Source organism: Bombina bombina, chromosome 5, assembly GCF_027579735.1.
Source record: "Bombina bombina isolate aBomBom1 chromosome 5, aBomBom1.pri, whole genome shotgun sequence".
Classification (NCBI taxonomy): Eukaryota; Metazoa; Chordata; class Amphibia; order Anura; family Bombinatoridae; genus Bombina; species Bombina bombina.
This window is the reverse complement of record NC_069503.1, coordinates 1139014671-1139041429: the sequence shown is the minus strand read 5'-3', so window position 1 is coordinate 1139041429 and position 26759 is coordinate 1139014671. Positions and strand designations below refer to the sequence as shown.

At 40.8% G+C, this 26759-nt stretch overlaps 1 protein-coding gene across 1 annotated transcript in view; it reads right to left on the bottom strand.

Annotated features, from left to right (window-relative positions):
* The window catches only part of ARHGAP39 (Rho GTPase activating protein 39), an 847370-nt gene that overhangs the window by 126281 nt on the left and 694330 nt on the right, over window positions 1-26759 (bottom strand). The window contains 1 exon segment of the mRNA XM_053715434.1: window positions 6286-6485. Coding sequence (XP_053571409.1) covers window positions 6286-6485 — 200 coding nt within the window.

Here is a 26759-nt window from a genome sequence, read left to right as displayed (position 1 = left end):
GCCGACCAAGATTTCAACCAAAGCGCTCTGCGCGCCACAATAGCAAACCCAGAGTTCTTAGCCGCTAACTTAGCCAATTGCAAAGAGGCGTCTAGAGTGAAAGAATTAGCCAATTTGAGAGCATTGATTCTGTCCATAATCTCCTCATAAGGAGGAGAGTCACTATCGAGCACCTTAAGCAGTTCATCAAACCAGAAATATGCGGCTGTAGTGACAGGGACAATGCATGAAATGGGTTGTAGAAGGTAACCCTGCTGAACAAACATCTTTTTAAGCAAACCTTCTAATTTTTTATCCATAGGATCTTTGAAAGCACAACTATCCTCTATGGGAATAGTGGTGCGTTTGTTTAAAGTAGAAACCGCTCCCTCGACCTTGGGGACTGACTGCCATAAGTCCTTTCTGGGGTCGACCATAGGAAACAATTTTTTAAATATGGGGGGAGGGACGAAAGGAATACCGGGCCTTTCCCATTCTTTATTAACAATGTCCGCCACCCGCTTGGGTATAGGAAAAGCTTCTGGGAGCCCCGGCACCTCTAGGAACTTGTCCATTTTACATAGTTTCTCTGGGATGACTAAATTTTCACAATCATCCAGAGTGGATAATACCTCCTTAAGCAAAATGCGGAGATGTTCCAATTTAAATTTAAATGTAATCACATCAGATTCAGCCTGCTGAGAAATGTTCCCTAAATCAGTAATTTCTCCCTCAGACAAAACCTCCCTGGCCCCCTCAGATTGGGTTAGGGGCCCTTCAGAGATATTAATATCAGCGTCGTCATGCTCTTCAGTAACTAAAACAGAGCAGCCACGCTTACGCTGACAAGGGTTCATTTTGGCTAAAATGTTTTTGACAGAATTATCCATTACAGCCGTTAATTGTTGCATAGTAAGGAGTATTGGCGCGCTAGATGTACTAGGGGCCTCCTGAGTGGGCAAGACTCGTGTAGACGAAGGAGGGAATGATGCAGTACCATGCTTACTCCCCTCACTTGAGGAATCATCTTGGGCATCATTGTCATTATCACATAAATCACATTTATTTAAATGAATAGGAATTCTGGCTTCCCCACATTCAGAACACAGTCTATCTGGTAGTTCAGACATGTTAAACAGGCATAAACTTGATCAGAAAGTACAAAAAACGTTTTAAAATAAAACCGTTACTGTCACTTTAAATTTTAAACTGAACACACTTTATTACTGCAATTGCGAAAAAACATGAAGGAATTGTTCAAAATTCACCAAATTTTCACCACAGCGTCTTAAAGCCTTGAAAATATTGCACACCAATTTTGGAAGCTTTAACCCTTAAAATAACGGAACCGGAGCCGTTTTAAGCTTTAAACCCCTTTACAGTCCCTGGTATCTGCTTTGCTGAGACCCAACCAAACCCAAAGGGGAATACGATACCAAATGACGCCTTCAGAAGTCTTTTATAAGTATCAGAGCTCCTCTCACATGCGACTGCATGCCATGCCTCTCAAAAACAAGTGCGCAACACCGGCGCGAAAATGAGACTCTGCCTATGCTTTGGGAAAGCCCCTAAAGAATAAGGTGTCTAAAACAGTGCCTGCCGATATTATTAAATCAAAATACCCAGAATAAATGATTCCTCAAGGCTAAATAAGTGTTAATATCAATCGATTTAGCCCAAAAAAAGTCTACAGTTTAAATAAGCCCTTGTGAAGCCCTTATTTACAATCGTAATAAACATGGCTTACCGGATCCCATAGGGAAAATGACAGCTTCCAGCATTACATCGTCTTGTTAGAATGTGTCATACCTCAAGCAGCAAGAGACTGCAAACTGTTCCCCCAACTGAAGTTAATTGCTCTCAACAGTCCTGTGTGGAACAGCCATGGATTTTAGTTACGGTTGCTAAAATCATTTTCCTCATACAAACAGAATTCTTCATCTCTTTTCTGTTTCTGAGTAAATAGTACGTACCAGCACTATTTTAAAATAACAAACTCTTGATTGAATAATGAAAAACTACAGTTAAACACTAAAAAACTCTAAGCCATCTCCGTGGAGATGTTGCCTGTACAACGGCAAAGAGAATGACTGGGGTAGGCGGAGCCTAGGAGGGATCATGTGACCAGCTTTGCTGGGCTCTTTGCCATTTCCTGTTGGGGAAGAGAATATCCCACAAGTAAGGATGACGCCGTGGACCGGACACACCTATGTTGGAGAAAATGCAAATAGCATAGCCCTCTGATATTGAAAAAATCAAGAGGCAAACATCAATGGGGTATTGAAATAATGAAAAAGTTGGCGCCAAGTATGACGCACAACGTAACTAAACTTTTTTGGCACCAAAAAATAACCGGAAATGACACACTCGCGTCACTAATGACGCAACCGTGGGGAAATGACGAACTTGCGTCATAGACGCACTCTTTCGCGCCAAAAAAATCTTCGCGCCAAAAATGACGCAATAAAGTTTAGCATTTGTCGCACCCGTGGGCCTAATACCGCCCGCAATTTGTAAGAAGTAGTCAATTGAAAAAAAAAAAAAAAGAATAAACCCCAGGTAAGAAATAAATTTCATTTTAAAAGATGTTTATATTCCCCAAATATGAAACTGACAGTCTGCAGAAGGAAATACATGAACCTGACTCATGGCAAATATAAGTACAATACATATATTTAGAACTTTATATAAATGCATAAAGTGCCAAACCATAGCTGAGGTGTCTTAAGTAATAAAAAACATACTTACCAAAAGACACCCATCCACATATAGCAGATAGCCAAACCAGTACTGAAACAGTTATCAGTAGAGGTAATGGTAAATTGAGAGTATATCGTCGATCTGAAAAGGGAGGTAGGAGATGAATCTCTACGACCGATAACAGAGAACCCATGAAATAGACCCCCGTTAGGGAAATCATCGTATTCAATAAGTGATACTCCCTTCACGTCCCTCTGACATTCGCTGTACTCTAAGAGGAATCGGGCTTCAACAATGCTGAGAAGCGCATATCAACGTAGAAATCTTAGCACTAACTTACTTCACCACCTCCATAGGAGGCAAAGTTTGTAAAACTGAATTGTGGGTGTGGTGAGGGGTGTATTTATAGGCATTTTGAGGTTTGGGAAACTTTGCCCCACCTGGTAGGATTGTATATCCCATATGTCACTAGCTCATGGACTCTTGCCAATTACATGAAAGAAACTTACATCCGTTCATGACTTCTTGTTATCAGTGAAACCTAGGTCACTGCCTCTGACACAGTATCACTTTGGTCACATACCAAGAGGTGGTGACAGAAAGTGAGATAGTGCGAGTATCCCAATTTCACCCAGCTGTACCTCCTGGGAGATACCTTCTACCCCATCTCTCTTTAAGCTCCTTTGATGTTCACCCTATGTTGATAGTATATACCAGGGGTGTCAAATTGGCGGCCTGCGACTCCTCCATGAAAAATAATAATTATAATATGCTTACTATTTAAAGAGTGAGCACACTTACTGTTCGGGTTGCGCATGCGTGCAACCTCCATTCAACTCTCCATTACAATGACTGATTCACTACTTCTCTGCTCCTTTCTACGCTGTTCATCTCCCTGTCATACTAAATATTCTAAACTTTAATGTGATGGATGGCACAGCCATATTACTGTTTGAATTAAATCTCTCTTTTTTAGTATCAACTCTATGATAGTCTGTTGAGTCTCAGTCCTGTGCCTCCTACTCTATGGTTGTACAGATGAAAAACATACAGAAAGAGTACTATACCAGGAACGAACAACAGCTCAATAGCTTGTTCTATGGCGCGTTACCACATAGAAGCAAACTCTTTTAGCCCAATTGTGCTTTTCACAGAGGAGAACTTTCCAGAAGTATATAAGTCTGATCCCGCCTAACAAGGTCAGTAGAGCCCCAAAATACCAAGCAATCCTCCTCTGAAGAATGAACATGGCAACCCCAGATGATTGGTTGCCATGTTCCGTATTTAGAGGAGAATTGCCTGGTATTTAAACCCTGGACTGACCTTGTGAGGTGCAAAAATAGTTGATATACTTCAGGAAAGTTCTCATCTGTGAAAAGCACAATTAGGCCAAAAGAGGCTGCACCCATGTGGTAACTGGCCATAGAACAAGCTATTAAGCTGTTGTTCGTTCCTGGTCGAGAGTTTCTCTTTTTATATGTATTTGCAATACGACCCTGGGGAACCAAAAGTGGACTACTTGCCCAATGTCTTTATAAGTAATATGGCTGCACCTCAGTGGCAAAGCCCAAAAATGTCCAAATGGGGTTGCCATGTTCCTTGTCCTTGTCCAGAGGATAGTTGCCTAATATATTTCAAGGCTGGACTGACCTTGTTAAGTGGGATCAGACTGATATTTTCAGGAAAGTTCTCCTCTATGAAATACACAACTGGACTAAAAGAGACTGCTTCTAATTGTTAACTAACCATCTCTTTCTGTATGTACACATGAAAAACTCATAACCTTATTAACCTTATTTGGATTGTAGTACCACCTCTACTATGATGACATCCACATCTGTATAAAAATCTAATGTACATATATATATATATATACACAGAACAAATAGAATGTCAGGAGATAAATCCACTGACAAACCCCACTAGCGCTTCTTACACGGACACCTATAATACTAGGTGAATTCACATCCAGTACTATAAAAAAGTGTATGAAAGTATTTGCAGATGATTACAGATAATAGCAGCCTGTCCTAAGTAAAAGGGAGGTCCCTCAAACCTCTCTAAACACAAGTAAAAATACAGAAAGAAGCAGGATGGTGCTATACAAAAGGTACTATGCAAAATAGGTATACATATACTACCCAATACAATTCAATATATCATGTGTACATTGTGTCGAAGAAAAATGTAAATAAGGAATTGCTTGAGAAAAAAAAGTGATGATCACTGTCGAACGTCACTTCATATACAGCCCCCACTCAGTTGTAAACTTACTTCCTCTGAAGCAGCCGGGCACAGTCTGTGTTGAGAGATTCATCATAACCACAAATTTAGGTGACACAGGCATTACAGACTGCTGGAGATTGTCTCTTTACTACGAAGGAGCCTTCAGGCTATCCAGTTCCATACTCTGAGAGGTGACAAGTGTTTTACCGATATGATCTTTCTTACCTCATATGGATTGAGGGCATTTGAAGTGACGTTTGACAGTGATTATCACTTTTTTTCTCAAGCAATTCCTTAATTACATTTTTCTTGGACTCAATGTACAGATGATATGATATGATGATATATGATATGATTGTATTGGGTAATATATGTATACATATTTTGCATAGTACCTTTTGTATAGCGCATATATATACAGTATATATATATTTTATATATATATATATATATATATATATATATATATATATATATATATATATATACCCTTCCTTTCAAATTCAGATAACCAATGTTTTTTTAACATTGGTTCATGGGTGACCTCCCATTACCATATATTAATTATTACCCAGTTTAAAAGCACTCAACACATGGAATACTGGACTATGCCATCTCCTTCAATCCTCATCTACTGGATTAATCAAAATTCTAAAAATTTTTACCAAAAAAAAAAAAAAAGGAAGATTTATATCATATATTATCTACCCCATTCATTTTTAATTGGCCTACCCGATAAAATATTATTTAGACTTCAATCTTCCTCCAGATTTATTGATCTAATCCATGGCTTATTCCCACCCACTCTATACCAATCCCTTTACTGGCTTCCATTACCCTCCATCATCAAATGGCTTCCATTACCCTCCATCATTAAATGACTTCCATTACCCTCCGTCATTAAATGTAAAATTCTAGCCCCCAACCACTAAGTCCTCACAATAAAATACAACGCTTCTTTATATCACTTCTCTCACCTTTACGTACTCCCTCATTTGGCTCTAGCAGAGCTTCATGATCTTGTAAGTACTATTCCCCAATTTGTTAATCATTAACAGGTTTAAATTGCCCCACAACCTTAACTATTTAGAGGAGTGAATCCCTAAAACCCATAAATTATCAAATGCACATTTAACAACAGTTATCTAAACTGAAAAATTGCTATTTATGTCAGTCTAAGACTTACAATCAGCTGACTCAACAAGCTACTCCCCCACCCTTTGTCTACATAAGTATTTTCTAAACTCTCCAGTGAGCAGCGTCTTCTATTCCTTCTGTCTGCTTATATCTATCCTCTGTTTATTTACTGTACCCCTTGTATAGAGCTGTGGAATATGCTGGCACATTAATAATAAGAATAGTAACACATTATTTGTTTACCTGAATATGCCTTCTGTTTGGTCACCATTTAGTGCCAGCACCTCCTCAGACAGCCGCGTCTGTACCCAAGGCAGCTGTCTGTCTGGGTATTTATCCTTCTGCATGTTCATGATCTCCTGCAACGAGCTGCCGAACATAGAGGGACTGAAAACTGCATTCCTTGCATGTTTGATCTCTTCTATATTTGGCTTCTTTAAACCCTTTAAATATAAGGTAATAAATCAGTGATTGATTGTGGTGATTGCAGAGCAACCACGAAAGATATCATTAGCTTTTAGAAGTACATTTTACAAGAAAATAAACCCAAACTGATATAGTAATTAAAAAATAGAAAACACAGAAACTAGTTAACCAAAAGCCACTCTGTGACCAAGCGTCTCAACTTATTTATTTTCACTGAGATACTGGTTTTAATAACATTGATCAGATTCATTTTACATACACTATTTGGCAAAAATACATTTCGGAGTGTGTCTGCAGAAATTTGTGCCCATTCAAGCAAAACAGCATTTGTGAGGTCAAACACTAATGTTGGACAAGAAGGTCTAGCTTGCTATCGGTGTTCCAGTTCATCCCAATGGTGTTCAATGGGGTTGAGGTCAGTGTTCTGTATAGGTCACATGAGTTCCTCCACATCAGACTTGTCAAACCATATCTTCATGAACCTTTCTTTGTTCACAGGAGCATAGTAATGACGGATCAGGAAAGTTCCTTCCTCAAATTGTTGCTACAACAATGGAAGCACACAATTGTCATAGGATTAAGATGACCCTTTATTGTAACTAAGGGGCATAGTCTAAACCCTGAACAGCCTCAGACCATTATCACTCCTCCACCAAACTATAGTAGATGGCAGTGCCACGTTTAAAGTCACTGAGCTCTTTACTATGACCAATTGTAATACCAATATTTGCCTATGGAGATTTCATGGAAATGTGCTGGATTTTACGCTTCCGTTAGCAATAGGTGTGGCTGAAACACCTGAAGTCAATAATTAGTAGGGGTGAACATATACTTTTGGCCATATAGTGTATTTAACACACCCATTTCTTAATACTAAAGTCTCCCAATGAGACACCAAGATTCCAATTCCAATCTGTTAAGAGGATATTGTTAGGAATTACATAGAATTTTATGGTAGATAAGAACCAAAAAGCCCATCAAGTCTACACATATTACATGTTACTGTTTTCTTAGAACAGCCTTATGCATGTCCCATCAAGTCTACACATATTACATGTTACTGTTTCCTTAGGATAACCTTCTGCATGTCCCATCAAGTCTACACATATTACATGTTATTTATTACTTAGGATAGCCTTCTGCATGTCCCATCAAGTCTACACATATTACATGTTACTGTTTTCTTAGGATAGGGTTATGCACGTCCTATTAAGTCTACACATATTACATGTTACTGTTTCCTTAGGATAGCCTTATGCAAGTCCCATCAAGTCTACACATATTACATGTTACTGTTTCCTTAGGATAGCCTTATGCACGTCCCATCAAGTCTACACATATTACATGTTACTGTTTCCTTAGGATAACCTTATGCATGTCCCATAAAGTTTACCCATATTACATGTTACTGTTTCCTTAGGATAGCCTTATGCATGTCCCATCAAGGCTACACATATTACATGTTACTGTTTCCTTAGGATAGCCTTATGCATGTCCCATCAGGTCTACACATATTACATGTTACTGTTTCCTTAGGATAGCCTTATGCATGTCCTATCAAGTCTACACATATTACATGTTACTGTTTCCTTAGGATAACCTTATGCATGTCCTATCAAGTCTACACATATTACATGTTACTGTTTCCTTAGGATAGCCTTATGCATGTCCTATCAAGTCTACACATATTACATGTTACTGTTTTCTTAGGAAAGGCTTATGCATGTCCCATCAAATCTATAAATATTACATGTTACTGTTTTCTTAGGATAGCCTTATGCATGTCCCATCAAGTATACACATATTACATGTTACTGTTTCCTTAGGATAGCCTTATGCATGTCCCATCAAGTCTATAAATATTACATGTTACTTATTACTTAGGATAGCCTTATGCATGTCCTATGAAGTCTACACATATTACATGTTACTTATTACTTAGGATAGCCTTATGCATGTCCCATGAAGTCTACACATATTACATGTTACTGTTTTATTAGGAAAGCCTTATGCATGACCCATCAAATCTACACATATTATATGTTACTGTTTTATTAGGATAGCCTTATGCATTTCCCATCAAGTCTACACATATTACATGTTACTTATTACTTAGGATAGCCTTATGTGTGTCCCTTCAAGTCTACACATATTACATGTTACTGTTTCCTTAGGATAGCCTTATGTGTGTCCCATCAAGTCTACACATACTACATGCTACAGTTTCCTTAGGATAGCCTTATGTATGTCCTATCAAGTCTACCCATATTACATGTTACTGTTTCCTTAGGATAGCCTTATGCATGTCCCATCAAGTCTACACATATTACATGTTACTGTTTCCTTAGGATAGCCTTCTGCATGTCCCATAAAGTCTACACATATTACATGTTACTGTTTCCTTAGGATAGCCTTATGCATTCCCCATCAAGTCAACACATATTACATGTTACTGTTTCCTTAGGATTGCCTTCTGCATGTCCCATAAAGTCTACACATATTACATGTTATGTTTCCTTAGGACAGCCTTATGCATGTCCCATCAAGTCTACACATATTACATGTTACTGTTTACTTAGGATAACCTTATGCATGTCCCATCAAGTCTACCCATATTATGTTACTGTTTTCTTAGGATAGCCTTACGCATGTCCCATCAAGCCTACCCATATTACATGTTACTGTTTCCTTAGGATAGCCTTACGCATGTCCCATCAAGGCTACACATATTACAAGTTACTGTTTCCTTAGGATAGCCTTATGCATGTCCCATCAACTCTACACATATTACATGTTACTGTTTCCTTAGGATAGCCTTATGCATGTCCCATCAAGTCTACACATATTACATGTTACTGCTTCCTTAGGATAGCCTTCTGCATGTCCCATCAAGTCTACACATATTACATGTAACTGTTTTATTAGGATAGCCTTATGCATGTCCCATCAAGTCTACACATATTACATGTTACTGTTTCCTTAGGATAGCCTTATGCATGTCCCATCAAGTCTACACATATTACATGTTACTGTTTCCTTAGGATAGCCTTATGCACGTCCCATCAAGTCTACACATATTACATGTTACTGTTTCCTTAGGATAGCCTTATGCATGTCCCACCAAGTCTACACATATTACATGTTACTGTTTCCTTAGGATAGCCTTATGCACGTCCCATCAAGTCTACACATATTACATGTTACTGTTTCCTTAGGATAGCCTTATGCACGTCCCATCAAGTCTACACATATTACATGTTACTGATTACTTAGGATAGCCTTATGCACGTCCCATCAAGTCTACACATATTACATGTTACTGTTTCCTTAGGATAGCCTTATGAATGTCCCATCAAGTCTACACATATTACATGTTACTGTTTCCTTAGGATAGCCTTATGTATGTCCCATCAAGTCTACACATATTACATGTTACTGTTTCCTTAGGATAGCCTTATGTATGTCCCATCAAGTCTACACATATTACATATTACTGTTTCCTTAGGATAGCCTTATGTATGTCCCATCAAGTCTACACATATTACTGCTTCCTTAGGATAGCCTTATGTATGTCCTATCAAGTCTACACATATTACATGTTACTGTTTCCTTAGGATAGCCTTATGCATGTCCCATCAAGTCTACACATATTACATGTTACTTATTACTTAGGATAGCCTTATGCATGTCCCATCAAGTCTACACATATTACATGTTACTGTTTCCTTAGGATAGCTTTATGTATGTCCCATCAAGCCTACACATATTACATGTTACTTTTTCCTTAGGATAGCCTTATGCATGTCCCATCAACTCTACACATATTACATGTTACAAACTGCTATTTGTGACTGGCCCTTTAAATGGAAGGTTGCCCTGCTTCCCTGGATTTTGGAGAAGCCTATTTGCCAGCCTCCTTCCTCATGACTATGGCCCCTGGAAGATTGTGCCCCTGAGAGTATATTGACTTTTGTTGGGTGTGTGTGGCCCTTTGGGAACCGTCTGGGGACATATTGTGACTTTGGTGAACAATGCCCCCTTTAAGACTATGTCCCCAGACCTGTGAAATGACTTGTCCCTGGCTTTCTCCCACTTGGTTCAGTTTCATTGTGTGCCATTAAGAGTTAAATTTTGTTCAGCTTCAAGAAACCTATTCTAAATACAAGTCTGCTGGGATTAGCTCTAATTAGGTTTAGTGATCAAATTTCCCATTGTCTAATCAGACTAGTATTGATAAGGTGGACTGCATTGTTTTATTGTGTGTAATGTTATCTGCTGAAGTAAATGTTGTGGCCTGTCAAAGGGAGTGTCTCTCTATCTAATATCATATGTGTGATGGGGGATTTTATGCCTCCCCATGAGAGTGTCCTGTTTGCATGTAACCTCAATAAAAAGGAGGCTGTGTGCTCCAGCACATCAGACCTATTTTTGACCCTCTAACTTGCAGCTTTGACTCATGTTTGTAGGGGACAGCTTATAATCACTACATGGATTGCTATGTTTTTCATACTCCCTTAGCTACAGGGATTGCTACAGAAGGAAGAGGTTCGCCTACTGGAGCCTGGTCGTAGGTCCAGGGCGCAGAGCAGACGGCGAGATACCAGCCCAGCAGCGGTGTTTCATAGAGTCTACATTACTTATGGTGGCTACGCAGCAGTTATAGAGTGTCCACGGTGCTGCTGCTCCTTTGGTGAGCGCTAGGAGCATCCTTTTCTACGGTCCAACTTCCAGCCAGCCTGGAGGCAACCGTAACATTTGGCGGCAGCGATGGGATTGGCGTCCTAGCGCAAGGAGCAGCACCACAACAGCACTGGTATCGTAGGAGAGTAATTGAGGGCAACGCTAGCCACTGCGCAGCGTCCCTACCTACAGCAGCATGGAGCTGACAAGATACTGGTCAGAACCATGTGAAGAGCACCTCAACCGGATCCGTCGCTATGAGGGCGCGGATTTCGTTCCAGAGGTAAAGAGGCGGCTAGTCCGATATGGTCCAGACCCTGCGCAGGAGGTAGTCAGTCGCATCATCCGGAAATTGGATACGGAGAACAAAGCGGCACGAGCCTTTGAGCGCCAACTGTGGAGTTTGAGGGTATGGACACCTGGTCTCTCTCCCCAGATGCAGCATGTTCCACAGGGAGAGGAGAGCAGCGACCTCCCTCCCCAGCGGCAGTATACTGTGCAGAGGGAAGAGACAACTGGTCTCCTTCCCCAACCCCAACCAGAGATACCAGAGGCAGCAGGCCTCATAGACTGGTCCTGGGAGGACCCCCAGCAGGCAGGTGGAGATGGGACCGCAGTCTCTCTACCGGCCCCACAGGGATGCTGGGCAGGCGGCCCAGATCCCCAGCGACAGACCCAGCTACAGGGAGGGGAGAGCATCGACCTCCCTCCCCAGCCGGAGTGTGCCTTCCAGGGAGAGGAGACAACCGGTCTCTCTCCCCAGCCGCAGCATGTTCCACAGGAAGAGGAGAGCATCGACCTCCCTTCCCAACGGCCGCCGGAGTATCAGGAGGAGGAGGTAAGCCAATCTCCCCCTCCCCAGCTAACTCCTAACTTGGGCCCAGGGTTAACAGTGGAGATGTTAACCCCCACTGACCCCCACATTCCCTTTGCCACCGAGCAGGACTATGCCCCAATTCCCCCAGCAGAAGAGCTGGCATCAGGACAGAGCGCTGCTGGCCTCTGCCCTACAGACCCCCTTGTTACAGGACTGGCCTGCAAACCCCTCACCCCAGCAGAAGCGCTGGCACCAGGGCAGAGTGCCGCTGGCCTCTGCCCCCCAAGTACCATCAGCTATTTGCCCAGCTGCGCCAGGAAGGCAGAGGATGCTACACTTTCATCCTATAACCTGGAACCTACAGGCCAGTGCTACTTGTTGTGGGGGGGCTGCTTTGCTGCTAGTGTTTATTTGTGGGTGGGTTGCGAGACTAACTTAGGCACTGACCGACAGAAGGTCAGGTGCCTTGTTAGTCTCCCTCCAAAAGGGGAGATATGTTACAAACTGCTATTTGTGACTGGCCCTTTAAATGGAAGGTTGCCCTGCTTCCCTGGATTTTGGAGAAGCCTATTTGCCAGCCTCCTTCCTCATGACTATGGCCCCTGGAAGATTGTGCCCCTGAGAGTATATTGACTTTTGTTGGGTGTGTGTGGCCCTTTGGGAACCGTCTGGGGACATATTGTGACTTTGGTGAACAATGCCCCCTTTAAGACTATGTCCCCAGACCTGTGAAATGACTTGTCCCTGGCTTTCTCCCACTTGGTTCAGTTTCATTGTGTGCCATTAAGAGTTAAATTTTGTTCAGCTTCAAGAAACCTATTCTAAATACAAGTCTGCTGGGATTAGCTCTAATTAGGTTTAGTGATCAACTTTCCCATTGTCTAATCAGACTAGTATTGATAAGGTGGACTGCATTGTTTTATTGTGTGTAATGTTATCTGCTGAAGTAAATGTTGTGGCCTGTCAAAGGGAGTGTCTCTCTATCTAATATCATATGTGTGATGGGGGATTTTATGCCTCCCCCTGAGAGTGTCCTGTTTGCATGTAACCTCAATAAAAAGGAGGCTGTGTGCTCCAGCACATCAGACCTATTTTTGACCCTCTAACTTGCAGCTTTGACTCATGTTTGTAGGGGACAGCTTATAATCACTACAGGGATTGCTATGTTTTTCATACTCCCTTAGCTACAGGGATTGCTACAGAAGGAAGAGGTTCGCCTACTGGAGCCTGGTCGTAGGTCCAAGGCGCAGAGCAGACGGCGAGATACCAGCCCAGCAGCGGTGTTTCATAGAGTCTACATTACTTATGGTGGCTACGCAGCAGTTATAGAGTGTCCACGGTGCTGCTGCTCCTTTGGTGAGCGCTAGGAGCATCCTTTTCTACGGTCCAACTTCCAGCCAGCCTGGAGGCAACCGTAACATTACATGTTACTGTTTCCTTAGGATAGCCTTCTGCATGTCCCATCAAGTCTACACATATTACATGTTACTGCTTCCTTAGGATAGCCTTCTGCATGTCCCATCAAGTCTACACATATTACATGTAACTGTTTTATTAGGATAGCCTTATGCATGTTCCATCAAGTCTACACATATTACATGTTACTGTTTCCTTAGGATAGCCTTATGCATGTCCCATCAAGTCTACACATATTACATGTTACTGTTTCCTTAGGATAGCCTTATGCACGTCCCATCAAGTCTACACATATTACATGTTACTGTTTCCTTAGGATAGCCTTATGCATGTCCCATCAAGTCTACACATATTACATGTTACTGTTTCCTTAGGATAGCCTTATGCACGTCCCATCAAGTCTACACATATTACATGTTACTGTTTCCTTAGGATAGCCTTATGCACGTCCCATCAAGTCTACACATATTACATGTTACTGATTACTTAGGATAGCCTTATGCACGTCCCATCAAGTCTACACATATTACATGTTACTGTTTCCTTAGGATAGCCTTATGCATGTCCCATCAAGTCTACACATATTACATGTTACTGTTTCCTTAGGATAGCCTTATGTATGTCCCATCAAGTCTACACATATTACATGTTACTGTTTCCTTAGGATAGCCTTATGTATGTCCCATCAAGTCTACACATATTACATATTACTGTTTCCTTAGGATAGCCTTATGCATGTCCCATCAAGTCTACACATATTACATGTTACTGTTTCCTTAGGATAGCCTTATGCATGTCCCATCAAGTCTACACATATTACATGTTACCGTTTCCTTAGGATAGCCTTATGTATGTCCCATCAAGTCTACACATATTACATGTTACTGTTTCCTTAGGATAGCATTATGCATGGCCCATCAAGTCTACCCATATTATGTTACTGTTTTCTTAGGATAGGCTTATGCGTGTTCCAGGCATTTTTGAATTCTTTTACAGTCCCTGTGTTTACCACCTCTATTGGAAGATTATTCAATGAATCCACCACACTTTTTGTAAACAATGCTTCCTCACATTTTTACTAAATTACACTAGCTGTGCAGATACTTTGCACACATCCTCACCAACAGTACTGGAGTCTGTCAGAAAACACTTCTCGCATGATTTTTGGATTTATCTAATACAACAGCCTTACTGTCCCGAAAACACATTTAGCCTGTTTCACACGGACCATCATGGCTTCTCGCTCTTCAAAAAACAAAAAAAAAAACTTTTGAACAGTTTTCATGCTTTCTTAATTAGTAAACATTTTTAAGTCCTGGTAAAATGAAATAAAATATTGAAAAATGTATGCAAATAAAGTATAATCACTGAAACATTTATTTAACTACATGTTTGGATATAAATTAAATTAAAGGGACATTATAGTGCAAAAATTATACTCCCTAAAAGGTAAGAACATGTAATTTAAGCACTGCCAACTCTGTAAGCCTAAGTATTTAACCCCCACAAAGGGGTTAAACACATAGGTAAAAATATTGCTGAGGAGACACAGAGAACTGATGGTTCTAATCAGACATGGCCAGTGACAAATGAGCAGTGGCAGCTGCTTGATAGTCACTGCAGTTCTCTGTGGCTCCCATGTAATAATTTTATTATGTATTTAATCCCTGCCCAGATCTAGATGTGGCTTCATTGTGCTGCCCAACTGCATCCATGTACTAGTACTCCAGCATGGGTTCATCCCTGCCCAGATGTAGATGAGCTTCCCAACCCAACTACGTTCATGTATTGCTCTGTATCCCATCTACCCAAGTTCCTGCATACACTAGTACTCCAGCATGGGTTCAACCCTGCCCAGACGTAGATGAGCTTCCCAACCCAGCTACGTCCATGTATTGCTCTGTATCCTGTCTACCCTTGTTCCTGCATACACTAGTACTCTAGCATGGATTCAACCCTGCCCAGACATAGATGAGCTTCCCAGCCCAGCTACGTCCATGTAATGCTCTGTATCCTGTCTACAAAAGTTCCTGCATTTACCAGTTATAAAGCATGGACTAAACCATGCCCAGTCGTAACACCACCTCTGCTCCTGGGCACCTGTCACAAGAACCATAATATGTGGATAAAACAAAAGTAGAGCATGCCAGCTAATTACTTCAGTAATAACTGCTTAATATGTGATCTGGTTATTAATATGTGAACGGTGTTAGCAAGCACTTTACCACTGAAATCAAAGTTGAGCAAAAAGGCACAGAATGCTGCACAAAAAAACTAAATTTATGCTTAGTTGAAAAAGAAATTTGTTTCATGATGGTGAGAGACGAGTCATCACGTGTGGGAAAATTCCCCTTATGACCACTAGGAGGAGGCAATAGACAAACCAAAATACAACAGCTTTAAATCCTTTCCACTTCCCATGATCCTTAGTCATGATAGCCAAATAGATGAGGAAAATAGAAAATCAGGAAAGATAAAGCGGGCCAATAATTGCAAAACAAGAAAAAAAGAAATGGCGGGGCTTGTGGAGTCTCACCATCATGAAAGAAATGAATTTATCAGGTAAGTATACATTTTTTTATCAGATGGTGAGAGTCCAGAGTCATCACTAGTGGAAAACAATACCCAAGCCATGGAGTCGACGAAACCATCGTGAATAAAGGGGGACAAACAGTGAAAGCTGTTTGTTACTGTGACGGACCGCCTGGTACCCCGAATTAGTACCTCCGTCAGAACACTTCCCTTGTCCTAGACATCCCTTTATCCAGAGCAATAGTTCCTGGTATCTCCCTTTGACCGCAGTCTAAAGTTATAGAGGTGAACAGAACTGAGGCAACACTCAGGGGTCTGAACACAAAATGAACACTTTATTTAAAAGCAGCACACATATTTATACACCCTGCCATTCCTGAGTCACAGAGCTTCAGGTTACAGAGGGCATTGGTTAAACAGTAAAGCAAACATATGAACAATACATCAAACCTCTAACAATTGTCTATTCACAGGTAAAACAGATTAACATATCAAGTTAATTAACTGGGGAAGAAACTTTACTCAGGCAATATGATGTTGGCCAGTCTAGTTAACATAATCACACAGGAACACAATCAGTTTACCCAGACAGACTCCTGAGACACAATCAGATTAGAAACGTAAATAAAATACATCTTATTACAATATATAAAAACAGCTCTTATTAACCATTAAGTCCTTTATGCCCACTTGGTTTATAGAGTCACAATTGCTCTCACGCCCTGTACCCATCCTGTATTTATGGATACAGGGTGTAACACCCTTGTAACAATTTAGTTAGATAAATGTGATCTGTTGCTCTTTTGTAATAAAGACTCAGTAACAAGACAATGTATCTGACGGCAGAAACAGTGAGCTTATTGATAGGAGTGAATTCTCAGGAAGTGAATTGGGAACTCAGTGTATTTTGACAAACTGAGTTAAACAATTCAGCAGAGGTGAATCTGTTTAGTTGATGCAGCTAACAAGCAGTTCCTGCGGTTTTTTAGGAGAGGTCTTTTCACTTGTTTGAATACTCAGTTTATATAGCTTGCTTAATAAAACTATTGTTCATCTCATATGTCTTCACACACACACACACACAGCAAATAAAATACATATACAATGATCCCTTCGAAAGAGAAAAACGTGACTTGTTTCCTGTTATATATATATATATATATATTCAAAGAATTGGTGAGTCCGAGGTAATCAAAACAATCTCAGCCAGTAAGCACAATTTATCCGTGTATAATTATTTAGAATCAGTTCAACAATGACTTAACAATCTTACCGCATTACCGCTTGTACTTCAATCTGTTTCTCACAGTGGATGCAGTAGAGCAGAGGATTGCTCTTACCTGGGCTGAGTTGCAAGACAGAGGAGCCGGGCTGTGTGAGCGTGACTTACTTCCGGTTAGCGGATAAGGTTCCGTTCACAGCTGATCCTCCGGAGTTGTGTTAGAGCTGAAAACAGATTCTGCGGTTCTTGTTACAAAAAGGTAAAGTTGCGTTCTGGATCTCACTGAATAAAGTGAAGCTGCAGAAGGTTAGCAGTACTATGAGAGATAAGAATACTATATGTCTCAAGAGGTGACCTGTGGAAAAATAACGAAGTAAATGCTAAAACTCAGATGAGCTGTATACTTAGTTTTACTTCAATTAACAGGCAGTTTGTTAATGTTGAAGGAGCGCTTAAATAGGGGTAGGAAGTAGATGGGAGGGTTCATCCTTAAAGGTATATTACACAGGGTGACGTGGACATAAGACAGTGTTATGAAAGTACATGGTGTGTCCAGCATATAAAATTCCACATTTCCATGCAGTCTCTGGGCATCCTTAAGCCCATGTACCCTCTGCCCAAAGAATGTTCCATAACAGGCCCTCAGATCTTGGTGACTCACGTCACAGTTACTAATAAGGCACTAACAAGTTCCCTAGCCTAGGGTATCAATAACCTTGTAGGAAACATTACAATTTAGTGGTAAGCGTTCAATCGATATTCCGACACATTCTTGATAAAAGAATTTCTGAGGCTTGTTCCTGCTTGATTCTGGCAATCTACGGAGCCAACATATCCAAAGCAGCAGTCCATGTAACGTACGCCGAGGTGGTGAAGCAGATCACCAGGTATCTGAATATTCGGACAGCTGAGATGCTGGGATCAGATACCTCTAAATGGATAGTTCCGATATGGGCGAGCGGCAAGTCAAAGTCAACCTTGCTGTGCTAGGAAGGCCAGTTCCAGAGAAAATATGCCTGGAATGGAGAGCCCTGACTCGGCTAGAGATGTGGGAAGATGCACTAGAGAATTGGTATGATTGCAGAAGCAAGGTCTTGCCCTCCCCATAACAGCGATTCGGGGACCAGGTAAACTTGCGGCTCTGCTTGCTGAGAGGACAACCTACAGGTGAGGGGATAGCCGAACTGAAGTGTCTGGTGCAAAGAGAGGTCAAGCTCGAGGATCGGTACAGAGCGTTATATTGGTTTGCAGACAGGTGGCAGCCGAAGGCAGAAACACACTATTCCCCGGAAGGTGATGACTTTGGCGATCACGGCTTGTTATAGGAAGCATTTGAGGAGAAAGTTGACTTTGGCAGTCCCAAGGGATATCAATTATTGGACATTCAAATCAAGAGGCAGGAGCTGTTACAGCCATCGGTAGCACTTGTCTTAGAGCCTGACCTGACATGGCTTATCTACCAGGAATGGTACCTTGATGTGAATTACCTAGAGCTACTGGAAAGTGGTCCTTTACTTACTTCACAGGCAACGGATCTAGTGGAAATATCCACGGATATTGATCCGGGAGGTGTGGGTAAGACAGTGGTCTCCACACGTGGAGTGCAGGGATACGGGTAAGTCGGCCCAGATCCCCAACCCCCTGCCATGGGGACCCTAGTCAACCTGTTATCTCCCCAGCAGGACCCAGAGATTGTGGATCTAATTGACTTTTCCTTCGAGGTGTCAGATGCGGATTACCCAGCAGAAGAGCAGGCAACAGAGCAGAGTGTTGTTGGCCTCTGCCCACTCCTAACCAGCACCCCAGAAAACAGGAATGACAGCCTCACACTGGCAGAGGGACCGGAGGAGCATGCAGCAATCCCAGCTGAGGAGCTGGCATTGGGACCTAGAGATGTCGGCCTCTCTCCGCAAGCAATGGGAGATTCCTATCCAGTACAAGTGGATGGGACTACAGTCTCTACCTGTATTCTCCAGGGATGATAGGCAGTTGGCCCAGTTTCGCAACAGCATGTTGGAGTGACCCCAGCCACCCTGTCTTCTCTCCAGCGATTGAAAGGGACTAGGGTCTAGGGAGAAGGGGCAGTTGGCACTTCTCCCCAGTAGTGGGTATGTTCCATGAGAGAGGCAGAGGTCGGCCGGGTGAGTGATGCTCTGGACAATTTGTTTGGGGTACTGTGTGGATACGGGCATTGGGGGAATGGATCTATGGACTAACATCGAAGTCAACCCGTCTGGGGTCTCCTCCTGTGTTAGTCTCCTTCCGAAGGGGGAGATATGTGACGTGAGTCACCAAGATCTGAGGGCCTGTTATGGAACATTCTTTGGGCAGGAGGTACATGGGCTTAATGATACCCAGAGATTGCATGGAAATGTGGAATTGTAAATGCTGGACACCCCATGTAATTTCATAACTCTGTCTTATGTCCACATCACCCTGTATCCATAAATGGATGGGTACAGGGTGTGAGTGCCCCTTGTGGGAGCAATTGTGACTCTATAAACCAAGTTGGCATAAAGGACTTAATAGTTAATAAGAGCTGATTTTATATTTTGCAATAAGATGTATTTTATTTACGTTTCAGATCTGATTGTGTCTCAGGAGTCTGTCTGGGTAAACTGATTGTGTTCCTGTGTGATTATGTTAACTAGACTGCCCAAAATCAGATTGTCTGAGTAAACTTTCTTCCTCTAATCTGTTTAACCTGTGAATAGACAATTGTTAGAGGTTTGATGTATTGTTCATATGTTTGCTTTACTGTTTAAGCAATCCCCTCTGTAACCTGAAGCTCTGTGACTCTGGAATGCCAGGGTGTATAAATATGTGCGCTGTTTTTAAATAAAGTGTTCATTTTGTGTTCAGACCACTGAGTGTCGCCTCAGTTCTGTTCTCTATAACTTTAAACTGCGGTCAGAGGGAGATACCAGGAGCTATTGCTCTGGATAAAGGGATGTCCAGGACAAGGGACTGATTGGGCTTCCAGGAAGACTTGGAAGCGGAAGACTTTCCTCTGAAGTTATAAAAGGAACGAAAATCACTCTGATGTCCCTTAGGTCTATTCTTCTTGTCTTGTGGAAGAAAAGACCCTTCTCCACATGTAAAGTCAGAAATTATTTCTGTTGGACCGGGTCCAAACAAGGTCTTACCCTTGTAAGGAATCGCCAGAAGCTTGGACATCGGCTGACCAATATTTCATCTACAATGCTCTGCACCCTAACTCAGCAAAGCCAGATATTTTGGCTCCCAATTTAATAACCTGCATGGAAGCGTCGGTAATAAAGGAATTAGCTAACTTAAGAGCCTTAATCTTGTCTTGGATCTCTTTTAATGGAATCTCTGTCTGAAGAGGATCAGACAAGGTGTCAAACCAATAGGCTGCTGCACTTGTCCCAGTGGCAATACACACTGCAAGTTGCCATTGGAGACCTTTATGAACATACATTTGTTTCAAATAAGCCTCCAGCTTCTTGTCCATTGGATCCCTAAAGGAGCAGCTTTCCTCAATAGGAATAGTAGTACTCTTAGCCAGAGTAGAAATGGCCCCTTCTACTTTAGGCACCGTTTGCCATGACTCCTTAATGGAGTCAGCAACAGGAAACATCTTTTAAAGACATTAGACGGGGAAAAAGGAATCCCAAGCTTCTCCCATTCCTGTGCTATAATCTCAGTAGCACGGTCTGGCACAGGAAACACATCCACAGAGGAAGGAACATCAAAGTATTTATTAAGGTTACTATATTTTCTAGGGTTGACAACGACAGGAGTATCAGAGTCATCCAGGGTAGCCAAAACCTCCTTTAAAAGTACACGGAGGTGTTCAAGCTTAAATCTGAAGGATACAACTTCAGCCTCAGATGAAGGAATTATACTGTCCGAATCTGAAATTTCAACCTCAGAGGCTACCAACGTATCGTCCTCATCAGACTTATGAGAAAGAGCAACTTGGATAGTTTAAACTGGATCAGAAACCTTCCTATCTCAATCTCTAAATTTCCTCTTGCGTTTTCCCTGTAGCATGGAAATGGCAGCTAATGCCACAGATACCGCAGAGGATACCTGGGCAGCAATTTCTGCTTGCAAATAAATTCCTCCAGGGGATTTAGAGGAACCGCATGATACTGCATATGATGCCATTAAGGCCTGGGAAATTTGAGGAGAAGGCTGTGGCAATGCCTGAACAATGTCATCCTGGGAGACATTTGGCTCAGAGACAAAATGTTTATCTTTATTTTTTAAAGTCCTCTCTATGCATAAGGAACAAAATTGCAAGGGCGGCACAACTTGAATATCCAAACAAAGGATACACCTGTCCATAGGAGCAGGGCCCTGATCTATAATGTAGGGAAAAAAAATCTTATTTTGGCTAAACAGACAAAAATTTAAATAAATTTGTATTAGGTACTGTCTCTTTAAAAAAAAATGCGGTAAAATCTTTTCATAGACAGAGTGAAAGATTTACAGATGTACACTCCCTTAACCTGAAAAAAGTCACTTTTAATATTGTTCTAAATTGAATATAACATGTAATTAAGAACCCATACGCAACCTCTACACCTCAGTCAATGTCTGAGGTGCCTACCTTGCCCCCTGGTAGATTTGATCTGGTCTGCAGATCGAATTCCAGGAGCTCTAGGAGATACAATCGCAACTGCTCCATATAGCCTTTGCGGAGAACAGAGAAGGTCACATTACCAGCCTTTGAAGCTGCACCACTAACTCTCAGCATGCGCTTCAAGCTGGAAATGAAGTGCAAGGAAAATAAAGCCGTATCATTAGCAGCACTTCCTTGTTATCTAAGATGGCTAAAGTATCGCAATATGCGAAAATTCAAAGTGCCCCCAAAAACATAATTTACGTAAGAACTTACCTGATAAATTAATTTCTTTCATATTGGCAAGAGTCCATGAGCTAGTGACGTATGGGATATACAATCCTACCAGGAGGGGCAAAGTTTCCCAAACCTTAAAATGCCTATAAATACACCCCTCACCACACCCACAATTCAATTTAACAAATAGCCAAGTAGTGGGGTGATAAAGAAAGGAGTAAAAAGCATCAACAAAGGAATTTGGAAATAATTGTGCTTTATACCAAAAAATTATAACCACCATAAAAAGGGTGTGCCCCATGGACTCTTGCCAATATGAAAGAAATTAATTTATCAGGTAAGTTCTTACATAAATTATGTTTTCTTTCATGTAATTGGCAAGAGTCCATGAGCTAGTGACGTATGGGATAGCAATACCCAAGATGTGGAACTCCACACAAGAGTCACTAGAGAGGGAGGGAAAAAAATAAAAACAGCCAATTTTCGCTGAAAAATTAATCCACAACCCAAAATATAAGTTTATTCTCATGAATGAAAAGAAAAAAACTTAAAACATAAGCAGAAGAATCAACTGCCTGAAAAACTTTTCTACCAAAAACTGCTTCCGAAGAAGCAAATGCATAAAAATGGTAGAATTTAGTAAATGTATGCAAAGAAGAACAGGTTGTGGCTCTGCAAATCTGATCAACCAAAGCTTCATTCTTAAAAGCCCACGAAGTGGAGACTGATCTAATAGAATGAGCTGTAATTCTCTGAGGCGGGGCTTGACCCGACCCCAAATAAGCTGAATGAAAACAAAAGCTTAACCACGAAGCCAAGGAAACGGCAGAGGCCTTCTGACCTTTCCTAGAACCAGAAAAGATAACAAATAGACTAGAAGTCTTCTTGAAATCTTTAGTAGCTTCAACATAATATTTCAAAGCTCTTACAACATCCAAAGAATATAAGGATTTCTCCAAAGAATTCTTAGGATTAGGACACAAGAAAAGGACAACAATTTCTCTATTAATGTTGTTAGAATTCACAACCTTCGGTAAGAATTTAAATGAAGTCCGCAAAACCACCTTATACTGATGAAAAATCAGAAAAGGAGATATACAAGAAAGAGCAGATAATTCAGAAACTTTTCTAGCCGAAGAGATGGCCAAAAGGAACAACACTTTCCAAGAAAGTCGTTTAATGTCCAAAGAAAGCATAGGCTCAAATGGAGGTGCATGAAACACCCTCAAAACCAAATTAAGACTACAAGGAGGAGAGAATGAATTAATGACAGGCTTGATACAAACCAAAGCCTGTATAAAACAGTAAATATCAGGAAGCTTTAGCAATCTTTCTGTAAAATGAAACAGAAAGAGCAGAGATTTGTCCCTTCAAGGAACTTGCAGACAAAACCTTATCCAAACCATCCTGAATAAACTGCAAAATTCTAGGAATTCTAAAAAAATGTCCAAATGAATTTATGAGAAGAACACCATGAATATAAGTCTTCCGAACTCGATAATAAATCTTCCTAGAAACTGATTTATGAGCCTGTAACATAGTATTAATCACTGAGTCAGAGAAACTTCTATTTTCATACCTGATTTGAAATCCTGATGAAAAAACAGACCTTGAGACAGAAGATCTGACCCTAATGGAAGAGGCCAAGGTTGGCAACTGGACATCCAAACAAGATCCACATACCAAAACAAGTGAGGTCATGCTGGAGCTACCGGCAATACAAATGACTGTTCCATGATGATTTTGGATATTACTCTTGGAAAAAGAACTAGAGGCGGGAAAATATAAGCAGGTTGGCAACACCCAGGAAGTGTCAACACATTCACTGCTTTCGCCTGAAGAACCCTGGACCTGGACAGGTACCTGGGAAGTTTCTTGTTTAGATGAGAAAACACATCTGGATGGAGAGACCACTCCCCCGAATGTAAAGTCCGATGGCTGAGATAATCCGCTTCCCAATTGTCTACACCTGGGATATGTACCACAGAAATTAGACAAGAGCTGGATTCCGCTTAAGAAAGTATTCAAGATACTTCTTTCATAGCTAGTGGAGTCCCACCCTGATGATTGACATATGCCACAGCTGTGATATTGTCTGTCTGAAAACAAATGAACAGTTCTCTCTTCTACAGAGGCCAAGCCTGAAGAACCCTGAAAATTGCACGGAGTTCCAAAATATTGAATGGTAATCCCGCCTCTTGAGATCTCCAAACCCCTTGTGCTGTCAGAGATCCCCAAACAGCTCCCCAACCTGAAAAGACTCGCATTTGTTGTGATCACAGTCCAGGTTGAACGAATCAAAGAGGCCCCTAGAACTATACGATGGTGATCTAACCACGAAATCAGAGATAATCGAACAATGGGATTTAAGGATATTAATTGTGATACCTTTGCATTATCCCAGCACCATTGATTCAGCATACAAAGCTGGAGAGGTCTCATATGAAAACGAGCAAAGGGAAGTACGTTCAATGCTGCAGTCATGAAACCTAAAACTTCCATGCACATAGCTCCTGAAGGAAAAAATAGAGACTGATGGTTCGAACAAGCTGAAACCAATTTAAATTGTCTCTTGTCTGTTAAAGACAGAATCATGGATATTGAATCTACCTGGAAACCTAAAAAGGTGACCCTTGTCTGAGGAATCAAGGAACTTTTTAGTAAATTGATCCTCCAACCATGTCTATGAAGAAACAACAGTAGTTAATTTGTGTAAGATTCTGCAGAACTTAAAGACTGAGCAAGTACCAAGATATTGTCCAAATAAGGAAACACTGCAACACCTCACTCTCTGATAACAGAGAGTAGGACACTGAGAACCTAGAAAATATTCCTAGAGCTGTTGCTAGGCCAAAAGGGAAGAGCAACAAATTGGTAATGCTTGTCTAAAAGAGAGAATCTAAGAAACTGAAAGCAATCTGGATGAATCAGAATATGAAGATATGCATCCTGTAAGTCTATTGTGGGCACATAATGCCCTTGCTGAACAAAAGGCAGAATAGACCTTATAATCACCATTTTGAAAATTGGTACTCTTACGTATTGATTCAAAATTTTTAGATCCAAAACCGGTCTGAATTAATCTTCTTTCTTTGGGACAATGAATAGATTTGAATAAAACCCCAGACCCTGTTCCTGAAATGGAACTGGCATGATTAACTCAGATAACTCCAGGCCTGAAACACACTTCAGGAAAGCATGAGCCTTTACTGGGTTTGCTGGAATACGTGAGAGAAAAATCTTCTCACAAGGGGTCTTACTCTGAATCCTATTCTGTACCCCTGAGAGACAATATTCTGAATCCAATGATTTTGGACGGAATTGATCCAAACATCTTAGAAAAAAACTTAATCTGCCCCCTACCAGCTGAGCTGGAAAAGAGCTGCACCTTCATGCGGACTTGGGGGCTGGCTTTGATCTCTTAAATGGCTTGGATTTATTCCAATTTGAAGAAGGCTTCCAATTGGAAATAGATTCCTTGGGGAAGAATTAGATTTCTGTTCCTTATTTACGAACGAAAACGGTTAGCTTTAGATTTACCCTTAGATCTTAATCTTGAGGCAAAAAAACTCCCTTCCCCCAGTGACAGTTGAAATTATTAAATCCAACTGTGAACCAAATAATGTATTACCTTGGAAGAAAAGAAATAACAATCTCGACTAGAAAGTCATATCAGCATTCCAAGATTTAAGCCACAAATCTCTTCTAGCTAAAATAGCTAAAGACCTAGATTTAACGTCAATTTTGATAATATAAAAAAATGCCATCACAAATGAAATTATTAGCATGTTGAATCAAGTCAACAATGCTAGACAAATCATGAACCGATACTTGTTGCGCTAAAGTTTCCAACCAAAAGGTTGAAACAGCTGCAACAACAACCAAAGACATTGCAGGCCTAAGAAAAATACCTGAAAATAAATAAACTTTCCTTAGATAAGATACAAGTTTCCTATCTAAAGGATCTTAAAATAAATACTATTTTCCATAGGAATAGTAGTACGTTTAGCAAGAGTAGAGAGAGCCCCAACTTTGGGGATGTTTAAACTCCAATCTAACTGCTGGCAAAGGATACAATTTTTAAAACCTTAAAGAAGGAATAAAAGAAGTACCAGGCCTATTCCATTCATTAGAAATCATATCAGAAATAGTATCAGGAACTGGAAAAACCTCTGGAATAACCACAGGTTTATAAACAGAATTTAAACGTTTACTAGTTTTAATATCAAGAGGACTAGTCTCCTCACTATCCAATAATCAACACTTCTTCAACAAAGAACGAATGTACTCCATTTTAAATAAATAAGTAGATTTGTCAGTGTGAATATCTGAGGAAGGATCTTCTGAATCAGATAGATCCTCATCAGAGGAGGATAATTCAGTATGTTGTCGGTCATTTGAAATTTCATCAACTCTATGAGAAGTTTTAAAAGACCTTTGCATTTATTAGAAGGCGGGATGGCAGACAAAGCCTTCTGAATAGAAACAGCAATACATTGTTATAAATTCACAGGTATGTTTTGTACATTAGATGTTAAACGAACAACAACAGGCAATGTACTATTACTGATGGACACATTCTCTGCATGTAAAAGTTTATCATGACAACTTATAAACCACAGCTGGAGATATAATCTCCACAAAATTACAACAAATGTACTTAGCTTTGGTAGAACTGATATCAGTCAACATGAATCCAACAGTGACTTCTGAAACAGGATCAGATTGAGACATCTTGCAAATGTAAGAGAAAAAACATCATATAAAGCAAAATTATCAATTTCCTTATATGGCAG